We start from the raw sequence: 22,063 nt of genomic DNA, 5'->3' as shown, positions 1-22,063 counted from the left end.
TCGTTCCAGCCACTGGAGACAGCAAGAGTGCGAAACTCAATAGAGTAGTCTGTTATGGATCGATTGCCTTGACATAGGGAAGACAGGGCCCTGGAAGCCTCCTCCCCAAAAACAGATCGATCAAAAACCCGTATCATCTCCTCCTTAAAGTCTTGATACTGGTTAGTACACTCAGCCCTTGCCTCCCAGATTGCCGTGCCCCACTCACGAGCCCGTCCAATAAGGAGAGATATGACGTAGGCGACACGAGCAGTGCTCCTGGAGTAAGTGTTGGGCTGGAGAGAAAACACAATATCACACTGGGTGAGGAACGAGCGGCATTCAGTGGGCTCCCCAGAGTAACACGGCGGGTTATTGATTCTGGGCTCCGGAGATTCGAAAGCCCTGGAAGTGGCCGGTGGATCGAGGCGGAGATGGTGAACCTGTTCTGTGAGGTTGGAGACTTGGGTGGCCAGGGTCTCAACGGCATGTCGAGCAGCAGACAATTCCTGCTTGTGTCTGCCTAGCATCGCTCCCTGGATCTCGACGGCTGAGTGGAGAGGATCCGAAGTCGCTGGGTCCATTCTTGGTCGGATTCTTCTGTTACGGTGCGTGAATGAGGACCCAAAAGCGAATCAACTTAAACAGAGCTTCTTTAATTACCAAACATAGGTAGGCTCAGATGGACCGGCAGATTCCGACAGGACAGGACAAGGTTACAGCAAACATGACGGCAGTCTGGTTCAGGCATGAATGACACAAACAAACAAGAATCCGACAAGGACAGGAGCAGAAACAGAGAGAGATATAGGGACCTAATCAGAGGGAAAAAGGGAACAGGTGGGGAACGGGGTGAATGGGTAGTTAGAGGAGACAAGGGACAGCTGGGGGAAAGCGGGGGAGAAAAGGTAACCTAACACGACCAGCAGAGGGAGACAGGGTGAAGGGAAAGGACAGAGACAAGACAACATGACAGTACATGACAGAAGCATGTATGAAAGCATCAGCTGTTCCGGACGATTGTGTGATCACACTCTCCGTAGCCGATGTAAGACCTTTGAACAGGTCAACATTCACAAGGCTGCAGGGCCAAACGGATTACCAGGACGTGTACTCCGAGCATGCGCTGACCAACTAGCAAGTGTCTTCACTGACATTTTCAATCTGTCCCTGACTGAGTCTGTAATACCAACATGTTTCAAGCAGACCACCATAGTCCCTGTGCCAAAGAACACTAAGGTAACCTGCCTAAATGACTACCAACTCGTAGCACTCAAATCTGTAGCCATGAAGTGCTTTGAAAGGCTGGTCATGGCTTACATCAACACCATAATCCCAGAAACCCTAGACCCAATCCAATTTGTATACTGGCCTAACAGATCCACAGATGATGCAATCTCTATTGCACTCCACACTGCCATTTCCCACCTGGACAAAAGGAACACCTAAGTGAGAATGCTACCACTCAGCGTTCAACACCATAGTGCCCTCAAAACTCATCACAAAGCTAAGGACCCTGGGACTAAACACCTCCCTCTGCAACTGGATCCTGGACTTCCTGACGGGCCGCCCCCAGGTGGTAAGGGTAGGTAACAATACATCCGCCATGCTGATCCTTAACACGGGGGCCCCCCGGGTGCGTGCCCTGTCCCCTCCTGTACTCCCTGTGCACTCATGACTGCATGGCCAGGCACGACTCCAACACCATCATTAAGTTTGCAGATGACACAACAGTGGTAGGCCTGATCACTGACAACAATGAGACAGCCTATAGGGAGGAGGTCAGAGACCTGGCCGTGTGGTGCCAGGACAATAACCTCTCCCTCAACGTGATCAAGACAAAGGAGATGATTGTGGACTACAAGAAAAGGAGGACTGAGCACCATTCTCATCGACAAGGCTGTAGGGGAGCAGGTTGAGAGCATTAAGTTCCTGGGTGTCTACATCACCAACAAACTATCATGGTCCAAACACACCAAGACAGTCATGAAGAGTGCAGGAGACTGAAAATGGGCATGGGTTCTCAGATCCTCAAAAGATTCAATAGCTGCACCATCGAGAGCATCCTAACTCTTTGCATCACTGCCTGGTTTGGCAATTACTCGGCCTCCAACCACAAGGCACTACAGAGGGTAGTGCGTACGGCCCAGTACATCACTGGGGCCAAGCTTCCTGTCATCCAGGACCTCTATACCAGGTGGTGTCAGAGGAGGGCCCTAAAAATTGTCAAAGACCCCCGCCACCCTAGTCATGGACTGTTCTATCTGCTACCGCACGACAAGCGGTAACGGAGCACCAAGTCTAGGTCCAAGAGGCTTAACAGTTTCTACCCACAAGCCATAAGTCTCCTGAACATCTAATCAGATGGCTACCCATACTATTTGCATTGTCCCCCCCCCTTTACTCTGCTGCTACTCTCTGTTTATTATCTATGCATACTGTAGTCACTTACTGTAGTCACTAACTCTACCTACATGTACATGTTACCTCAATTACCTCGACTAACCTGTGCCCCCACACATTGACTCTGTGCCGGTACCCCCTGTAAATAGCTTCGCTACTGTTATTTTACTGCTGCATTGTTTCATTTAATTATTTGTTATTTTTCACTTTGTCTTAAAACTGCATTGTTGGTTAAGGGCTTGTAAAGTAAGCATTTCACTGTCAGGTCTATCTATACCTGTTGTATTCGGTGCGTTTGAGAAATACATTTTGATTTGAATATGTCGAAAGGGACTTTTATTTTGAACTTTTTTGAAATTCTATGACCCGGAAGTATTTCATTTGTGGTTCTGACGAGACGATGATCTGACAAATGTTGTTTATGTCCAATTTTTCTCTAATCTGTTGTTAAATGTCCCCGTCTAGAGATATCGAATCAAGAATCTGTCGGACACCCTAGCACAAAAGTCGGTTTGTGATTAACTTGTATTTCAGGCGGATTCCATGCTCTAAGGAGTGAGAGGAGAAGTCAGATGGGTAAGGTTCCATTAGTAGTATTTATCCTTCTACGTTATCCGTCGTGAAAATGTAATGTAAATATATGTCATTAACCACGTTTCCATCCACAGTTTTTATGCAAGGAAAGTCCCATAGATAAAAAAAAATCGGCGCAGCTGTGGAAGTTTTGGTGTAATGTTATAAATGCCGACAGATATTTTGTTTTTTTGACATTGTATCTTTTTGTGTCGGTAAAAGTCATTATGATGGAAATGGCGGTGGAAACGCCTTTATGCGCAAATGTTGATATAACCATCAAATCGACGTACATTTGGAGGCACGCGATGATATGGTGTGTGGTCATCCCACTAGTACGACTCGGGAAACCATACAGTTTATTAAGATACATATGAAATAAGTTACGATTAACTTCACATGGTGGTGAAAGTGCACGGTGTTGAGCTTGATGCTGCTTTCCAATAAATATCGAGGGTATTAGTCTAGGGACATGATGTTCGATGCTTGACAAATCCAAATATTATCGCTCTTATCCATAATAATCTCATCATGTAGAATAGACAACCCCCACAGCCTACCCGCAATGTATCTGCGAGTTGCTGGCTATAGAGCGCAGGTGCCAAGACCAGAGTAGGCACATTTGCTATTGTGACAAAACTATCGGTAGAGTTGAAAATGCGATTGAAACACATTGAACTTTAGATTATTATTCGGTTATTATTCGGTACATGAAAATGTAAGTGTAAATGTTGTGTGTAATACGTCATCGCGCACTGATTAAAAAAAATCCGCAATACATCCATTTGGTGGGAAAATTGGCATATTGTCTAGAATATTCGCATGAAAATCTGTCGCCATTTGGATGAAAACCTAGCCACTGCCTTGGAAGTCTTGCACTCCATTTATGGCAACATTGTTGCTTGAACAGAACATATGTAGCAGTTGCATTGTTTCATTCATGTGATACATTTTACACCACGTTTTAACTGTATTTCTAGTGCTGATTTTTAAGAGTTTTGCACCTCATCTATTAAGCAGATGGAAGCCTTCGAAAGATGTCTAAAATTGAGCGTCTGAACGCCCGTGTGGCGAAACTGCTGACGGTGGCGGTGCATGAGGTTCTGCAGGTGGTTAAAGAGACGGTGTCAGAGTATCAGGAGAACACGGCCAGAACTCAAAGAGAGAATGAGAGTCTGAGGAAAATTCTGCAGGAACTCCAGGATAAGATGAAGAGAGAGAACACAGGTGAGTGAGTGCTAGGCGATGTTCCCTTGCGCATTGTACTCTAAACTAGGTCTTCCACCTCAAAGCACAAGAGGATTTTGACACCCACCATCTCAGATTATGAAATTGTTTCTGTTGTTAAACAGATAATATTAGCATTCCTGCAACATTATTTTGTTTAAATGTACTTTTGAGCTTCTTAGAAATTAAGCAAATTGATGGCACCCAAATTGTCCATTTAAATGTATAGGATTCATATTAGAGGTCGACTGATTATGATTTTTCAGTGCCGATACCGATTATTGGAGGGCCAAACAAAGCCGATACCAATTAATTATTTATTTGTAATGACAATTACAACAATACTGAATGAACACGTATTTTAACTTAATATAATACATCAATAAAATAATTTTAGCCTCAAATAAATAATGAAACATGTTCAATTTGGTTTAAATAATGCAAAAACAAAGTGTTGGAGAAGAAAGTAAAAGTGCAATATGTGCCATGTAAGAAAGCTAACATTTAAGTTCCTTGCTCAGAGCATGAGAACATATGAAAGCTGGTGGTTCCTTTTAATATGAGTCTTCAATATTCCCAGGTAGGAAGTGTTAGGTTGTAGTTATTATAGGAATTATAGGACTATTTCTCTCTCTACCGTTTGTATTTCATTAACCTTTGACTATTGGATGTTCTTATAGGCACTTTAGTATTGCCAGTGTAACAGTATAGCTTCCGTCCCTCTCCTTGCTCCTACCTGGGCTCAAACCAGGAACACATCGACAACAGCCACACTCGAAGCAGCGTTACCCATGCAGAGCAAGGGGAACAACCACTCCAAGTCTCAGAGCGAGTGATGTTTGAAACGCTATTAGCGTGCACCCCGCTAACTAGCTAGCCATTTCACATCGGTTACACCAGCCTAATCTCGGGAGATGATAGGCTTGAGGTCATAAACAGTGCAATGCTTGAAGCATTGCGAAGAGCAGCTGGCAAAACACTTACGAGCCTGCTGGTGCCTACCACTGCTCAGTCAGACTGCTCTATCAAATCATAGACTTAGTTATAACATAATAACACACAGAAGTACGAGCCTTAGGTCATTAATAACAAGACGTTTATTCTTTCAGTGAAATACGGAATCGTTCCGTATTTTATCTAACGGGTGACATCCATAAGTCTAAATATTCCTGTACATTGCACAACCTTCAATGTTATGTCATAATTACGTAAAATTCTGGCAAATTAGGCAGACCAAACGGTTGCATATACACTGACTCTGCGTGCAATGAACGCAAGAGAAGTGACACAATTTCACCTGGTTAATAATGCCTGCTAACCTGGATTTCTTTTAGCTAAATATGCAGGTTTAAAAATATATACTTCTGTGTATTGATTTTAAGAAAGGCATTGATGTTTATAGTTAGGTACACATTGGAGCAACGATAGTCCTTTTTCACGAATACGCACCACATCGATTATATGCAACGCAGGACATACTAGATAAACTAGTAATATCATCAACCATGTGTAGTTAACTAGTGATTACGATTGATTGTTTTTTATAAGGTAAGTTTAATGCTAGGTAGCAACTTACCTTGGCTTACTGCATTCGCGTAACAGGCAGGCTCCTTGTGGAGTGCAATGTAATCAGGTGGTTAGAGCGTTGAACTAGTTAACTGTAAGGTTGCAAGATTGAATCCCCGAGCTGACAAGGTAAAAATCAGTCGTTCTGCCCCTGAACAAGGCAGTTAACCCACCGTTCCTAGGCCGTCATTGAAAATAAGAATGTGTTCTTAACTGACTTGCGTAGTTAAATAAAGGTGTAAAAAAAAAAAAAAAACATCGGCCAAATCGTTGTCCAAAAATACAGATGTCCGATTGTTATGAAAACTTGAAATCGGCCCCAATTAATCAGCCGTTCCGATTAATCAGTCGACCTCTAATTCATATAATATTCAATAATATAATATAGTACCTTGCATCTGATTTTGACATTATTTTTTATTTTACAGTGAGTAAGAAATCCCCAAAATTGTCAAGTCACCCATGGTAACTCAACACCCCACCCCAAGAACTAGTATATTGTATCAGTTCTCTCTGTCTGACGTAGTATGAAGTTGTTAGGTTTATGTCCCGTCCTACATCCTGATATTACAAGGTTCTAACCACTAGGTGCTATTACAGTGCCTTGCAAAAGAATTCGGCCCCCTTGAACTTTGCGACCTTTTGCCACATTTCAGGCTTCAAACATAAAGATATAAAACTGTATTTTTTTGTGAAGAATCAACAACAAGTGGGACACAATCATGAAGTGGAACGACATTTATTGGATATTTCAAACTTTTTTAACAAATCAAAAACTGAAAAATTGGGTGTGCAAAATTATTCAGCCCCCTTAAGTTAATACTTTGTAGCGCCACCTTTTGCTGTGATTACAGCTGTAAGTCGCTTGGGGTATGTCTCTATCAGTTTTGCACATCGAGAGACTGAATTTTTTTCCCATTCCTCCTTGCAAAACAGCTCGAGCTCAGTGAGGTTGGATGGAGAGCATTTGTGAACAGCAGTTTTCAGTTCTTTCCACAGATTCTCGATTGGATTCAGGTCTGGACTTTGACTTGGCCATTCTAACACCTGGATATGTTTATTTTTGAACCATTCCATTGTAGATTTTGCTTTATGTTTTGGATCATTGTCTTGTTGGAAGACAAATCTCCGTCCCAGTCTCAGGTCTTTTGCAGACTCCATCAGGTTTTCTTCCAGAATGGTCCTGTATTTGGCTCCATCCATCTTCCCATCAATTTTAACCATCTTCCCTGTCCCTGCTGAAGAAAAGCAGGCCCAAATCATGATGCTGCCACCACCATGTTTGACAGTGGGGATGGTGTGTTCAGCTGTGTTGCTTTTATGCCAAACATAACGTTTTGCATTGTTGCCAAAAAGTTCAATTTTGGTTTCATCTGACCAGAGCACCTTCTTCCACATGTTTGGTGTGTCTCCCAGGTGGCTTGTGGCAAACTTTAACCGACACTTTTTATGGATATCTTTAAGAAATGGCTTTCTTCTTGCCACTCTTCCATAAAGGCCAGATTTGTGCAATATACGACTGATTGTTGTCCTATGGACAGAGTCTCCCACCTCAGCTGTAGATCTCTGCAGTTCATCCATAGTGATCATGGACCTCTTGGCTGCATCTCTGATCAGTCTTCTCCTTGTATGAGCTGAAAGTTTAGAGGGACGGCCAGGTCTTGGTAGATTTGCAGTGGTCTGATACTCCTTCCATTTCAATATTATCGCTTGCACAGTGCTCCTTGGGATGTTTAAAGCTTGGGAAATCTTTTTGTATCCAAATCCGGCTTTAAACTTCTTCACAACAGTATCTCGGACCTGCCTGGTGTGTTCCTTGTTCTTCATGATGCTCTCTGCGCTTTTGACGGACCTCTGAGACTATCACAGTGCAGGTGCATTTATACGGAGACTTGATTACACACAGGTGGATTGTATTTATCATCATTAGTCATTTAGGTCCACATTGGATCATTCAGAGATCCTCACTGAACTTCTGGAGAGAGTTTGCTGCACTGAAAGTAAAGGGGCTGAATAATTTTGCACGCCCAATTTTTAAGTTTTTGATTTGTTAAAAAAGTTTGAAATATCCAATAAATGTCGTTCCACTTCATGATTGTGTCCCACTTGTTGTTGATTCTTCACAAAAAAATACAGTTTTATATCTTTATGTTTGAAGCCTGAAATGTGGCAAAAGGTCGCAAAGTTCAAGGGGGCCGAATACTTTCGCAAGGCACTGTAGGTGATAGCCGTGACACCTCCCTCAATGTTAAAGGGACAGTTCCACCAAATTTCAAAATGATGTTTGTTTCCTTAACCTGTAAGCAGTATATGGACAATGTATGACAGAAATCATGCTTTGGTTTTGTTGTCAACTGTCTCAAATGCTAACTTTTTAGCACATCTAATGCAAGTCAATGGTACCTAATATTATCATGTTTACTCTTAACACCTTAATCATCCTAAAAAAGTGTCTACAATTTGATTGTGTAACTCAATGATGTTAGTTATAGATACTATAGATAGTTATAGATACCACCCTGCATACCACTTCTGGCTTGCTTCTGAAGCTCAGTCCCTGGATGGGAGACCAGATGCTGCTGGAAGTGGTGTTGGAGGGCCAGTAGGAGGCACTCTTTCCTCTGGTCTAAAAAATATCCCAATGCCCCAGGGCAGTGATTGCCCTGTGTAGGGTGCTGTCTTTCGGATGGGACGTTAAACGGGTGTCCTGACTCTCTGTGGTCATTAAAGATCCCATGGCACTTGTCGTAAGAGTAGGGGTGTTAACCCCGGTGTCCTGGCTAAATTCCCAATCTGGCCATCACGGTCACCTAATAATCCCCAGTTTACAATTGGCTCATTCATCCCCCTCCTCTCCCCTGTAACTATTCCCCAGGTCGTTGCTGCAAATGAGAATGTGTTCTCGGTCAACTTACCTGGTAAAATAACGGATAAATAAAAAATGTGGATATGAAGTATGAAAATGCGAATATACAGTTGAAGTCGAAAGTTTACATATGCTTATGTTGGAGATATTGAAACTCGTTTTTCAACCACTCCACAAATGTTATTGTTAACAAACTATAGTTTTGGCAAGTCGGTTAGGACATCTACTTTGTGCATGACACAAGTAATTTTTCCAACAATTGTTTACAGATTATTTTACTTATAATTCACTGTATCACAATTCCCGTAGGTCAGAAGTTTACATGCACTAAGTTGACTGTGCCTTTTAAACGGCTTGGAAAATTCCAGAAAATTATGTCATGGCTTTAGAAGCTTCTGATTGGCTATTTGACATCATTTGAGTCAATTAGAGGTGTACCTGTGGATGTATTTCAAGGCCTACCTTCAAACGCAGTGCCTCTTTGCTTGACATCATGGGAAAATCAAAAGAAATCAGCCAAGACTACAGAAAAGCAATTGTAGATCTCCACAAGTCTGGCTCATCCTTGGGAGCAATTTCCAAATGCCTGAAGGTACCACATTCATCTGTACAAACAATAGTACACAAGTATAAACACCATGGGACCAAATCAATCCCAGAACAACAGCAAAAGACCTTGTGAAGATGCTGTAGGAAACGGGTACAAAAGTATCTATATCCTCAGTAAAACAAGTTCTTTATCGACATAACCTGAAAGGCCGCTCAGCAAGGAAGAAGCCACTGCTCCAAAACCACCATTAAAAAAAGCCAGACTCCGGTTTGCAACTGCGCATGGTGACAAAGATTGTACCTTTTTTCTTATCGTACTCTCTGGTCTGATGTAACAAAAATTGAACTGTTTGGCCAAAATGACCATTGTTATGTTTGGAGGAAAAAGGGGGAGGCTTGCAAGCCGAATAACTCCATCCCAACCGTGAAGTACGGGGGTGGCAGCATCATGTTTTGGGGGTGCTTTGCTGCAGGAGGGACTGGTGCACTTCACAGGATGGAAAATTATGTGGATACATTGAAGCAACATCTCAAGACATCAGTCAGGAAGTTAAAGCTTGGTCGCAAATGGGTCTTCCAAATGGACAATGACCCCAAGCATACCTCAAAAGATGTTGCAAAATGGCTTAAGGACAACAAAGTCAAGGTATTGGAGTGGCCATCACAAAGCCCTGATCTCAATCCTTTAGAAAATGTGTGGGCAGAACTGATAAAGCGTGTGTGAGCAAGGAGGCCTACAAACCTGACTCAGTTATACCAGCTCTGTCGGGAGGAATGGGACAGAATTCACCCAACTTATTATGGGAAGCTTGTGGAAGGCTACCTGAAACATTTGACCCAAGTTAAACAATTTAAAGGCAATGCTACCAAATACTAATTGAGTGTATGTAAACTTCTGACCCACTGGGAATGTGATGAAATAATTAAAGCTGAAATAAATAATTCTCTCTACTATTATTCTGACATTTCACATTCTTAAAATAAGGTGGTGGTCCTAACTGACCTAAGGCAGGGACTTTTTACTAGGATTAAATGTCAGGATTTGTGAAAAACTGAGTTTAAATGTATTTGGCTAAGGTTAATGTAAACTTCCGACTTCAACTGTAGGTACCATTTACTTGCATTGGATTTGTGCTACAAATGCTAAAAAGTTAGCATTTGAAATGGTGGCCAGGTAAACAACCAAAGCAAGGGTTGCTGTCATACTGTTATAAAACCAATATGTAATTTGGGTGAACTATCCATTTAATAAAAATCACATAATAGCAGAAACAGCACTATCTAGTGGTTAGAACCTGGTAATATCAGGATGTAGAATGGGACATAAGCCTAACAATTTCAATTACTAATTTATCTGAATTGGGGGGGAGGACCAAATTCACTGAGAATACATTACATAGAATGAAGAAACAATACTCCGAGCTGCAGTTCTTTACTATTTGTCAGCCGTAGAGAACTGATACTGTAGACTCGTTTTGGGGGTGGGATTGGTGTGGTGTGACCGTGGGTGGCTTTTGACCATTTCTTTGCATTCCTCATGTCTTACTCATTGTTAGAAGAAAGTTGGGTCCAAATAGGACGTCAGGTACTATATTTATTGACTTTTTACAGTGCCTTCAGAAAGAATTCACACACTCCTTGACTTATTACACATTGGGGAAAGGGGGATACCTAGTCATTGTGTTACAGCCTGAATTCAAAATGGATGAAATGCTTTTTTTCTCTCTCACCCATCTACACACAATACCCTATAATGACAAAGTGAAAACATGTTTTCAGAAAATGTTTGTACATTTATTTCCAAATTAAATACAGAAATATTTCATTTAGTTAAGTGTTCACACCCCTAAGTCAATACATGTTAGAGCTGTAATCTGCCAAAGTAGAGCTGCCAAAGGTGATTATGTCTTTGTGTAAGTCTAAGAGCTTTGCACACCTGGATTGTACAATATTTGCACATTATTATTTGAAAAAATTAACAAGGCCACTCAGGAATATTCAATGTCGTCTTGTTAAGCAACTCCAGTGTATATTTGGCCTTGTGTTTTAGGTTATTGCCCTGCTGAAATGTGAATTTGAAAGCAGACTGAACCAGGTTTTCCTCTAGGATTTTGCCTGTGCTTAGCTTTATTCAGTTTATTTTTATCCTAAAAAAAACTCCATAGTCTTTGCTGATGACAAGCATACCAATAACATGATTTAGCCACCACCATGCTTGAAAATATGAAGAGTGGTACTCTGTGATGTTTTGTGTTGGATTTGCACCTAACATAACACTTTTTGTATTCTGGATATTTTGTTGCACACTTTTTTTTTTGTAGTACTACTTTAGTGCCTTATTGCAAACAGGATGCATGTTTTGGAATATAAAAAAAAATCTGAACAGGCTTCCTTCTTTTCACTCTGTCATTTAGGTTATTATTGTGGAGTGACTGCAATGTTGTTGATCCATCCTCAGTTTTCTCCCATCACAGCCATTAATCTCTGTAACTGTTTTAAAATCACCTTTGGCCTCATGGTGAAATCCCTGAGTGGTTTCATTCCTCTCCGGCATCTGAATTATGAAGGACGCCTGTGTCTTTGTAGTGACTGGGTGTGTTGATACGCCCATCCCAAAGTGTAATTAATAACTTCACCATGTTCAAAGGGATATTCAATGTCTACTTTTTTTTTCTTCCCATCTACCAATAGGTGCCTTTCTTTGTGAGGCATTGGAAAACCTCCCAGCTCTTTGTGGTTGAATCTGTGTTTGAAATGCACTGCTTGACTAAGGGACCTTACAATTATCTGTATGTGTTTGGGTACAGAGATGAGGTAGTCTTTCAAAAATCATGTTAAACACTATTATTGCACACAGTGAGTCCAAGCAACTTAAGTTACTTGTTCAGCAAATGTTATATTCCTGAATGTATTTAGGCTTGCCATAACAAAGGGGTTGAATACTTATTGACTCGATTTCAGCTTTTCATTTTTTATGAATTTGTAAAAATGTCTAAAAACATAATTACACTTTGACATTATGGGGTATTTTGTGCAGGCCAGTTACACAATCTCTTGCTGAAATGACATGGAATGACCCAACCCTAACAAGCTCCAGGGGCTAGCCTCTTGTTTGGTCTCCAGGAGATTGAGAACAAACTAAATACAGAAAGACACATTTACATTTCACAATGGACAAATAAAATGGTATTGCTTATGACCACCATCAGCTACCCTCCCCCAGTCAATTGCCTATTACCTTGCTATAAGCCAATATGCATCTTGTTCATGTTCACAGGTGCTGTGCAGACTGTGACTGTCCAACTTGAGCTGCAGAATTGTAAGCAGGAACTTTCCCTGGGGGAGGACACTGAACTCTTCCCGTCTGAAGAGGAGTTGACAGAGATTCTCTCTCCAGAGCCACATGATGGGCTTACCAGCGAAAAACCCTTTGGAGTCCAAACATTTGGCTTTCCTCCTATCAGTTTGAAAAAGAAGAGCAGGTCGTTCCACTCACCGTGTGGCCCAAGGAGCTTGCTGGCCGAGGAACGACCAGAAACGACCACACAGAGCAGAGAGTTGGATCTTAAATCTGAGATAGGACATGATACACATGTAAAGGAACACCACACTCTGGTGGCTGATACTGCGCTGTCAGAAACACTATTGAGTCATATGAACTCCACTCACACCGTTTCAAACTCACTTTTCCCAAACGATTCCCCTCAGGCCTCTCAACCACTGCTGACTTTTGAGGAGATCAAACCAGAACCCGAAGTGGAAGAGTATGTCACATATTCAACACCAAAGCATTTTTATGACTGTGCAGGCTCAAGCCACATTTTACCCCAGACCCAACTCAATCGAGAGCCTCTTCAACCTAACTCAGGGTCTTATGAACTTGTGTACTTCCAGCCTAACCAAAATTGCTCAGGGGAATCATTTGCATTGGGAAACAATGCTGAATCGGCATTGGACAGATTTGAGGAACAGCACAATACCCTCCCGTTTAGGAAATCTTTTGGTGGAGCAGGAGGGTTGAGAATACTCCAGCGACATCTCGGTAGTGAGAAGCGCTACTGCTGTCCTCTGTGTGGCCGGTGCTTCAGTCACGCTGGTGATTTTAAAAAACACAAGAGGGTCCACACTGGTGAGAAGCCATACTGTTGTTCTGTGTGCGGAAAGCGTTTCAGTCAGTCAGGCTACCTAAAAATACACCAAAGGTACCACACTGGAGAGCGACCGTATGGCTGTACCCAGTGTGGGAAACGCTTCAGTCATTCTAGTAATTTCAAGAAGCACCAGCTCACTCACCTAGGATCAGTGCCATAATGTATGAGAACATAAGGGATCTTTGACTGAGAACTATGGCATTCCGTTAATTTAGAGTTGGTCAGATTAAGTGTATGGGGGAAATGTTCTGGAAAGTGAAAGGATAATATCTAACAGGAGAGAATTGCTTACTTTGTGTTTGACTTGACAGTTTTCTGATGTGGACAATATTGTGAAAAGCTGGTATTGACATTTTCAGCACCAAATCTCACTGATAGAAATAATGCGCAAGACCACAAATTACTGTATTATTCCTGACAATGGTGGTGTGGGTCTGGGAATCTTCCTATTTGATATTTACGACTAGTAAACCTCTAAATTTGATTAGAATGTGTAATTCTTGTCATTTTGAATAAACAAATATTTTTCTCCAAACCAAAATGTACGTACTATTACATGTATGTGTTAATAAAATATTCCACTGTTGGGACTACATATAATGAAAATCACTGTCAAAGTGAAACACGAACTTGAGGGCGCGTCCGTTCTGGCAACCGCCCCTTTACGTGACTTGCGGAAGTGACGAGCCCTGTGCTACAACAAAACAGTTCAGCCGTTATCCAGAAATGGACACAGGTGAGACATTTTATGTTGAACTTGCATGTTGATCGCTCAGACGACGACGAAGAAGAAAACATCGGAGCCAAAACAGGCATTGATGTAGTCGGAAGCTAACGTTAGCATGTCAGAGCCTCTGCGTGTTAAGATCTGTAACCTTAGCAGCTAGTTAGCTTACAACAGCTACCATTGGACGGTCATCGATGGCTTCAAAGTAAGCCCTGCCCTGCCTTTTTACATGAAACTTGGACGGTCTCACAGTCATTTACTGCACTTTGTAGTCCTGTAACCTAATTTGTAAATCATGTCGAAAATTGAGCGTCTGAACGCCCGTGTGGCGAAGCTGCTGACGGTGGCGGTGCATGAGGTTCTGGAGGTGGTGAAAGAGACTGTGTCTGAGTACCAGGAGAAAACAGCCAGAACTCAGAGAGAGAACTTGAGTCTGAGGAGGAGACTACAGGAACTTCAGGAAAAGATGAAGAGAGAGAACACAGGTGAGATTCAATGCTTGTTGTTGAAGTAATAGACCTAGTTGACTGTAAAAATGAGGAGGGCCTGACTTTCTGCTCTGAGTCTATTATGTTGGGTTGCTCAGATGAGACTGCTATCAAGTTGGGGGTAGTTTTCCTCAAAAGCACATGTAGCAGAAACTAGGTAAATTCTGATGTTTAGATAGTCCTTTAGTTATTCATCTGTGGGGACAGATGAGAAACGCTGTTGTGATATGCCTGATCAAATTAATACAATCAACAATTGTTACCCTCTGTGGTGTTTGGTGTGGTTTTCTGATACCATCTTTGTCATTGGCAGCTCAACAGTCTGCCCCTGCTCCCACAGCCATTTCAGGTAAAACCGAGCAGGAGGAGGGAAGCGAGGGCAGCCCCTGGCCGCAGGACCCAGAGTCTACACAGTACGAGGACAAACCATTGCTCACCCAGAAACCGTGGAGGAGACTGGAGATCGAGTACAACAACTCACTGGAGCTAGACCCCTTGGAGGACTCCGAGACTGAGTGTAATGTCACACTAACGTTAGCCGAGCGAAGCGGAGCGCCTCCCGAGAGGTTGTCACAGGTGACAGAGGCAGCCCTGACTGTATACATGCCTCATTCTCTGTGTGACGCCGACCTAGACTCCATGCACACTGGACATATGTCCTCCAACATGTTACCCTTAAGCCATCCCAGCTCTCCTCCTCACCCAGGTCTGTTCTCAGGTGAAATCAAAACTGAACCTGAGCACTTGGAATATTCCTCTGCCCCCCAAGAGACCCCAGACCAGAACCCATTTTTTGAGTGCGAAGACTCGAATAGTAGCGCAACACATAATCACAGTGCCCCGGAACCCATGCAGAACAACCCGGAAATGCACGGTGTAGTGCACTACATCAACGCAGAAGGTCTAAACACCTTTGTGGACACGTTTCCCTTCACATGTCACCCAGAGTTGGTCCAGGACGCCAGGCGACAAAATAGGCCTCTGCTTAGGCGTGAGGAGAGCCACAGCTGCATCCTGTGCGGGAAGACGTTCAGCCGGATCGGGAATCTTCGAATCCACCAGCGCTGTCACACAGGGGAGAAACCCTACTGCTGCCTGCACTGTGGGAGACGCTTCAGTCACGCTGGGAACCTGCAGAAACACAAGAGGGTTCACACTGGGGAAAGACCGTATGGCTGCCAACAGTGCGGCAAGACTTTCAGTCAGTCCAGTCACCTTAAGAAGCATCAGAGAATTCACGTTGTCAGGCATCTTAGTGTTGAATAAAGTTTGACTTTCAGATTTTAATTGTCCTTGAATCAAAAGTGAAGTGCATTTGTTGAACTTTGGCCTGTTTGTATGGATGTTGGGGTGATTTTGTGCTGCACCCCCGAAGCATAGTGTGCCACTTACTACATGGTCACAAGGTATAATGTAGACCACACTTTTTGAGAGTGAAATTGGAGCTAGTTTGTGTAACAGCGTTGTCTGACCCTCTCCATGCTCGAACCAGGGACCCTCTGAAAACAACAACTGTCTCCAAAGTATCATTAACTATTGCTCCACAAAAGCTGCAGACCTTGCAAAGCATGGGAAACAACTACTTCAAGGTCTCAGAGCAGGTGATTTCACCGATTTGAACGCTACTGGTGCGCGCCGCTAACTAGCTAGCCAAATTTTACATTGGCTGCACTCAACCTACTTTGACCTCTGGACAAAGCCCAACTGTGTGATCCCGGTCAACAGCATTCATGTAACAGTGTTGCTTCCGTCCCTCTCCTTACTTGAACCAGGGACCCTATGAACACACAACAAACTGTCACCCACAAAGCATTGTTACCGGTCACTCCATAAAAGCGCCGGGCTTTTGCAGAGTAAGGGAAACCTCTACTTCAAAGTCTCAGAGCGGGTGACGTCTACTAGCGCGCACCACTAACTAGCTAGCCATTTCACATCGGTTACATTGGGATCAAACCAGCAACTGGCCTGTAGAGCCAACAACGTGACTGTGACTGCACTAACTGCATTCCCAATAGTCAACTCATGGAAGTGTTTGTAAGATCATTACAATGTGAGTTATCTTAATTGACATAATCAAGCATGGATTAATACACGCTATATGGACTGACAGTGTGTATGCAGCATGTGTTTCATAGATAAGCTGTTCAAATAAATGTATAATTGGTTGATGTGTGACAGCATTTGATACTTACAGGCTCATTGGATAGTTCACCCAAATGACAAAATCACATATTGGTTTCCTTACCCTGTAAGCATAATGTCCTGTGGTTTGTTTAATTGATTCTCCCCTTAAAATAACCCTAATTCATTGGAGTGGATCAGCTTGAGCAACGTGAGGTGTAGAATCACTGATCTACATAGTAGATAATAGTATTCCCTACCAAATAATAGGCTTTGTACAATTAAGTTTTGCCTCCACTGGCTTAGGCGATCCCACAGCCAAACACACAGCCAGACATTGATTGATTGGACACAGCGTATGTCACCTAGAAAAGGACGTTTTAGTAGAAACTTTGTGCACTTGCTCAGCTGGCTGAAAGTATTATTATTAATAGTGGAAAAAGTTTACATAGTGAGATATCTTCCAAGAAAAGATGGGGTGGCAGGTGTTGGACTAGTAACCAAAAGGTTGCAAGATCGAATCCCCGAGCTGACAAGGTAAAAACCTGTTGTTCTGCCTCTGAACAAGGCAGTTAACCCACTCGGCTGTCATTGAAAATAAGAATTTGTTCTTAACTTACTTGCCTAGTTAAATAAAGGTTACAAATCATGTAAAAAAAACAATACCTTCAAATGCTTAGTTGAAAAATAGTTATCATTGAAGCAGCTAAAGTAAGAATGCATTGAAACCCATCTTAATTCATGCAAACCCTTCACATGTGGGAAATGGTCTACATGGATAGGGCTAAATGTACATGTTTGTTACAGAAGAAATATGAAAAGCAGATGCATAACCATGATTTTGGAGTTAATGGGGATATTATTAGACCAAAGGTGAGTACACAACAGTTCACCAGGCACAAGTCTTAATCCAAACATTACATTGATTTTAAATGTGTATTTTATATTTACTGTACTTTTCGCCGCATTTGTTGATAATGAAATCAGAAACTACTCTGGATACATTCAGTAACAAGACTATTACTGGAAAATTGTGGAAGACAAAAGTGACAAGGGTGAAAGGACTAACTGGTCTCCAAGTGACCACACACCTCTCAAGTGTCTACAGTTCCTAATCAATTTCAATGCACTTTTATGACTCAAAGAAGTCTTCAACTAGGTACATTTCTTTTACCTATATGATCTGACAGTGTTAGGCTTTCACAAGGCAATTCAGAGAAACAGATTTGTAATTTTGGTTCACATAGAAAGGAGTCACGAGTACATTCAGGTGCGTGTGCCACAGCAAATGTTCTTCCCCATGAACGAACAGGCTCATTGTGTTCAGAATAACCCAGTGTATGATGACATAACAGACAACAACAACATTGCAGAAGTTGCCCAATTATCGGGAGGGATGGGGGCAACTTCTTGTTGGTGCGGTGCTCAAGTTATCGGGAGGGATGGGGGCAACTTCTTGTTGGTGCGGTGCTCAAGTTATCGGGAGGGATGGGGGCAACTTCTTGTTGGTGCGGTGCTCAAGTTCAGAATGTCTTGTCAGTCAAAATACACAATGCTGTGAATTGCCATGTATAGCATGTTGCTGTACACTACGTTCCAATTTAGGTGTTTATTAGTGTCCAAATGTGCCATTTTCAACCCATATATACGAGTATGAGTGTGAAGGGCTTACATGCTCACGGATTAGAAGGTATCAAAAAGCTGAATGTAAACATTGTTAGCATAGCTTTCACCTGGTTAGTCTGTCATGGAAAGAGCAGGTGTTCTTAATGTTTTGAATGCTCAGTGTATGAACGCTATCTGCCTAAATGTAAATGTTTATAACAATGACAAAAATAAAAGTACAATAAATATAAGTACCTGACGATAGACACAAGGAAGCACAATAGATATACAGGACAACAGTATGTTGTCCTAACTTCCGCGACGCATATAAGGCCCTGCCCCGCCCCCCTTTCGGAAAAGCTGACCACGACTCCATTTTGTTGATCCCTGCCTACAGACAGAAACTAAAACAAGAGGCTCCCACGCTGAGGTCTGTCCAACGCTGGTCCGACCAAGCTGACTCCACACTCCAAGACTGCTTCCATCACGTGGACTGGGAGATGTTTCGTATTGCGTCAGATAACAACATTGACGAATACGCTGATTCGGTGTGCGAGTTCATTAGAACGTGCGTTGAAGATGTCGTTCCCATAGCAACGATTAAAACATTCCCTAACCAGAAACCGTGGATTGATGGCAGCATTCGTGTGAAACTGAAAGCGCGAACCACTGCTTTTAATCAGGGCAAGGTGTCTGGTAACATGACCGAATACAAACAGTGCAGCTATTCCCTCCGCAAGGCTATCAAACAAGCTAAGCGCCAGTACAGAGACAAAGTAGAATCTCAATTCAACGGCTCAGACACAAGAGGCATGTGGCAGGGTCTACAGTCAATCACGGACTACAGGAAGAAATCCAGCCCAGTCACGGACCAGGATGTCTTGCTCCCAGGCAGACTAAATAACTTTTTTGCCCGCTTTGAGGACAATACAGTGCCACTGACACGGCCTGCAACGAAAACATGCGGTCTCTCCTTCACTGCAGCCGAGGTGAGTAAGACATTTAAACGTGTTAACCCTCGCAAGGCTGCAGGCCCAGACGGCATCCCCAGCCGCGCCCTCAGAGCATGCGCAGACCAGCTGGCCGGTGTGTTTACGGACATATTCAATCAATCCCTATACCAGTCTGCTGTTCCCACATGCTTCAAGAGGGCCACCATTGTTCCTGTTCCCAAGAAAGCTAAGGTAACTGAGCTAAACGACTACCGCCCCGTAGCACTCACATCCGTCATCATGAAGTGCTTTGAGAGACTAGTCAAGGACCATATCACCTCCACCCTACCTGACACCCTAGACCCACTCCAATTTGCTTACCGCCCAAATAGGTCCACAGACGATGCAATCTCAACCACACTGCACACTGCCCTAACCCATCTGGACAAGAGGAATACCTATGTGAGAATGCTGTTCATCGACTACAGCTCGGCATTCAACACCATAGTACCCTCCAAGCTCGTCATCAAGCTCGAGACCCTGGGTCTCGACCCCGCCCTGTGCAACTGGGTACTGGACTTCCTGACGGGCCGCCCCCAGGTGGTGAGGGTAGGCAACAACATCTCCTCCCCGCTGATCCTCAACACTGGGGCCCCACAAGGGTGCGTTCTGAGCCCTCTCCTGTACTCCCTGTTCACCCACGACTGCGTGGCCACGCACGCCTCCAACTCAATCATCAAGTTTGCGGACGACACAACAGTGGTAGGCTTGATTACCAACAACGATGAGACGGCCTACAGGGAGGAGGTGAGGGCCCTCGGAGTGTGGTGTCAGGAAAATAACCTCACACTCAACGTCAACAAAACTAAGGAGATGATTGTGGACTACAGGAAACAGCAGAGGGAACACCCCCCTATCCACATCGATGGAACAGTAGTGGAGAGGGTAGCAAGTTTTAAGTTCCTCGGCATACACATCACAGACAAACTGAATTGGTCCACTCACACAGACAGCATCGTGAAGAAGGCGCAGCAGCGCCTCTTCAACCTCAGGAGTCTGAAGAAATTCGGCTTGTCACCAAAAGCACTCACAAACTTCTACAGATGCACAATCGAGAGCATCCTGGCGGGCTGTATCACCGCCTGGTATGGCAACTGCACCGCCCTCAACCGTAAGGCTCTCCAGAGGGTAGTGAGGTCTGCACAACGCATCACCGGGGGCAAACTACCTGCCCTCCAGGACACCTACACCACCCGATGTCACAGGAAGGCCATAAAGTTCATCAAGGACATCAACCACCCGAGCCACTGCCTGTTCACCCCGCTATCATCCAGAAGGCGAGGTCAGTACAGGTGCATCAAAGCTGGGACCGAGAGACTGAAAAACAGCTTCTATCTCAAGGCCATCAGTCTGTTAAACAGCCACCACTAACACTGAGTGGCTGCTGCCAACACACTGACACTGACTCAACTCCAGCCACTTTAATAATGGGAATTGATGGGAAATTATGTAAATATATCACTAGCCACTTTAAACAATGCTACCTTATATAAATGTTACTTACCCTACATTATTCATCTCATATGCATACGTATATACTGTACTCTATATCATCGACGGTATCCTTATGTAATACATGTATCACTAGCCACTTTATACTATACTATGCCACTTTGTTTACATAGTCATCTCATTTGTACATACTGTACCCGATACCATCTACTGTATCTTGCCTATGCTGCTCTGTACCATCACTCATTCATAAATCCTTATGTACATATTATTTATCCCCTTACACTGTGTACAAGACAGTAGTTTTTGGAATTGTTAGTTAGATTACTTGTTATTACTGCATTGTCGGAACTAGAAGCACAAGCATTTCGCTACACTCGCATTAACATCTGCTAACCATGTGTATGTGACAAATAACATTTGATTTGATTTGATTTGATGGCTGTAGGTTTGTGATTCGTCTGTTTTAACATGGGAATAACTGGGAGCTAATGTGACCATTACAATTAGAGCATGCTAGCTAACTCGCTCTTACAGCAATAACATACAAAACACACCCCAGGATGCATCAAATATCTAACAGGTACTGTTCAAAAGTTTGTGGTCACTTAGAAATGCAAAAGAAAGGCAAAAGAACACAGACACTGGACAGAGGAAGATTGGAAAAAAGTGTTATGGACAGACAAATATAAGTTTGAGGTGTTCGGATCATAAAGAACATTTGTGAGACGCAGAAAAAAATAAAAGATGCTGGAGGAATGCTTGACACCATCTGTCAAGCATGGTGGAGGCAATATGATGGTCTGCTGGTGCTTTGGTGGTGGTAAAGTGGTAGATTTGTACAGGGTAAGAGGGATCTTGAGGAAGGAAGGCTATCACTCCATTTTGCAACGTCATGCCATACCCTGTGGACGGCGCTTAATTGGAGCCAATTTCCTCCTATAACAGGACAATGGCCCAAAGCACAGCTCCAAACTGCAATAACTATTTAGGGAAGAAGCAGTCAGCTGGTGTTCTGTCTAATGGAGTGGCCGGCACAGTCACCGGATCTCAACCCTATTGAGCTGTTGTGGGAGCAGCTTGACCGTATGGTTCGTAAGTGCCCATCAAGCCAATTAAATTTGTGGGAGGTGCTTCAGGAAGCATGGGGTGAAATCTCTTCAGATTACCTTAACAAATTGACAACTAGAATGCCAAAGGTCTGCAAGGCTGTAATTGCTGCAAATGGAGGATTCTTTGACAAAAGCAAAGTTTGAAGGACACAATTATTATTTCAATTAAAAATCATTATTGTTTTCATGGAAAGAAAAGGACATTTCTAAGTGACCCCAAACTTTTCAACAGTAGTGTATATCAGGACATGT

General features: G+C 43.1%; 2 protein-coding genes across 4 annotated transcripts; both read left to right on the top strand.

Moving 5' to 3' along the window:
* Positions 1–965: 965 nt before the first annotated feature.
* On the top strand, positions 966–13,849 carry LOC110491756 (uncharacterized). 2 transcript variants are annotated; one of them, XM_021565447.3, is made up of 3 exons: positions 966–2,958; positions 3,976–4,182; positions 12,441–13,849. In XM_021565447.3, the coding sequence occupies exons 1-3, from the start codon at positions 2,955–2,957 to the stop codon at positions 13,472–13,474; spliced, it is 1,245 nt and encodes a 414-aa protein (XP_021421122.3). In that variant the 5' UTR covers positions 966–2,954; the 3' UTR covers positions 13,475–13,849. The 2 variants fall into 2 exon arrangements, with proteins under 2 accessions (XP_021421122.3, XP_021421121.3); XM_021565446.3 differs by having other exon boundaries at positions 3,973–4,182.
* A 64-nt stretch (positions 13,850–13,913) lies between these two features.
* Positions 13,914–16,694, top strand: LOC149976627 (uncharacterized). 2 transcript variants are annotated; one of them, XM_090202420.1, is made up of 2 exons: positions 13,914–14,526; positions 14,843–16,694. In XM_090202420.1, the coding sequence occupies exons 1-2, from the start codon at positions 14,337–14,339 to the stop codon at positions 15,793–15,795; spliced, it is 1,143 nt and encodes a 380-aa protein (XP_090058546.1). In that variant the 5' UTR covers positions 13,914–14,336; the 3' UTR covers positions 15,796–16,694. The 2 variants fall into 2 exon arrangements, with proteins under 2 accessions (XP_090058546.1, XP_090058547.1); XM_090202421.1 differs by having other exon boundaries at positions 13,981–14,526; positions 14,870–16,694.
* The last annotated feature ends 5,369 nt before the right edge of the window (positions 16,695–22,063 follow it).

The sequence above is a fragment of the Oncorhynchus mykiss genome, chromosome 16 (genome assembly GCF_057628025.1).
Source record: "Oncorhynchus mykiss isolate SJ-2025 chromosome 16, ASM5762802v1, whole genome shotgun sequence".
NCBI classification, from domain to species: domain Eukaryota; kingdom Metazoa; phylum Chordata; class Actinopteri; order Salmoniformes; family Salmonidae; genus Oncorhynchus; species Oncorhynchus mykiss.
This window is presented reverse-complemented; position numbering and strand designations above follow the sequence as displayed.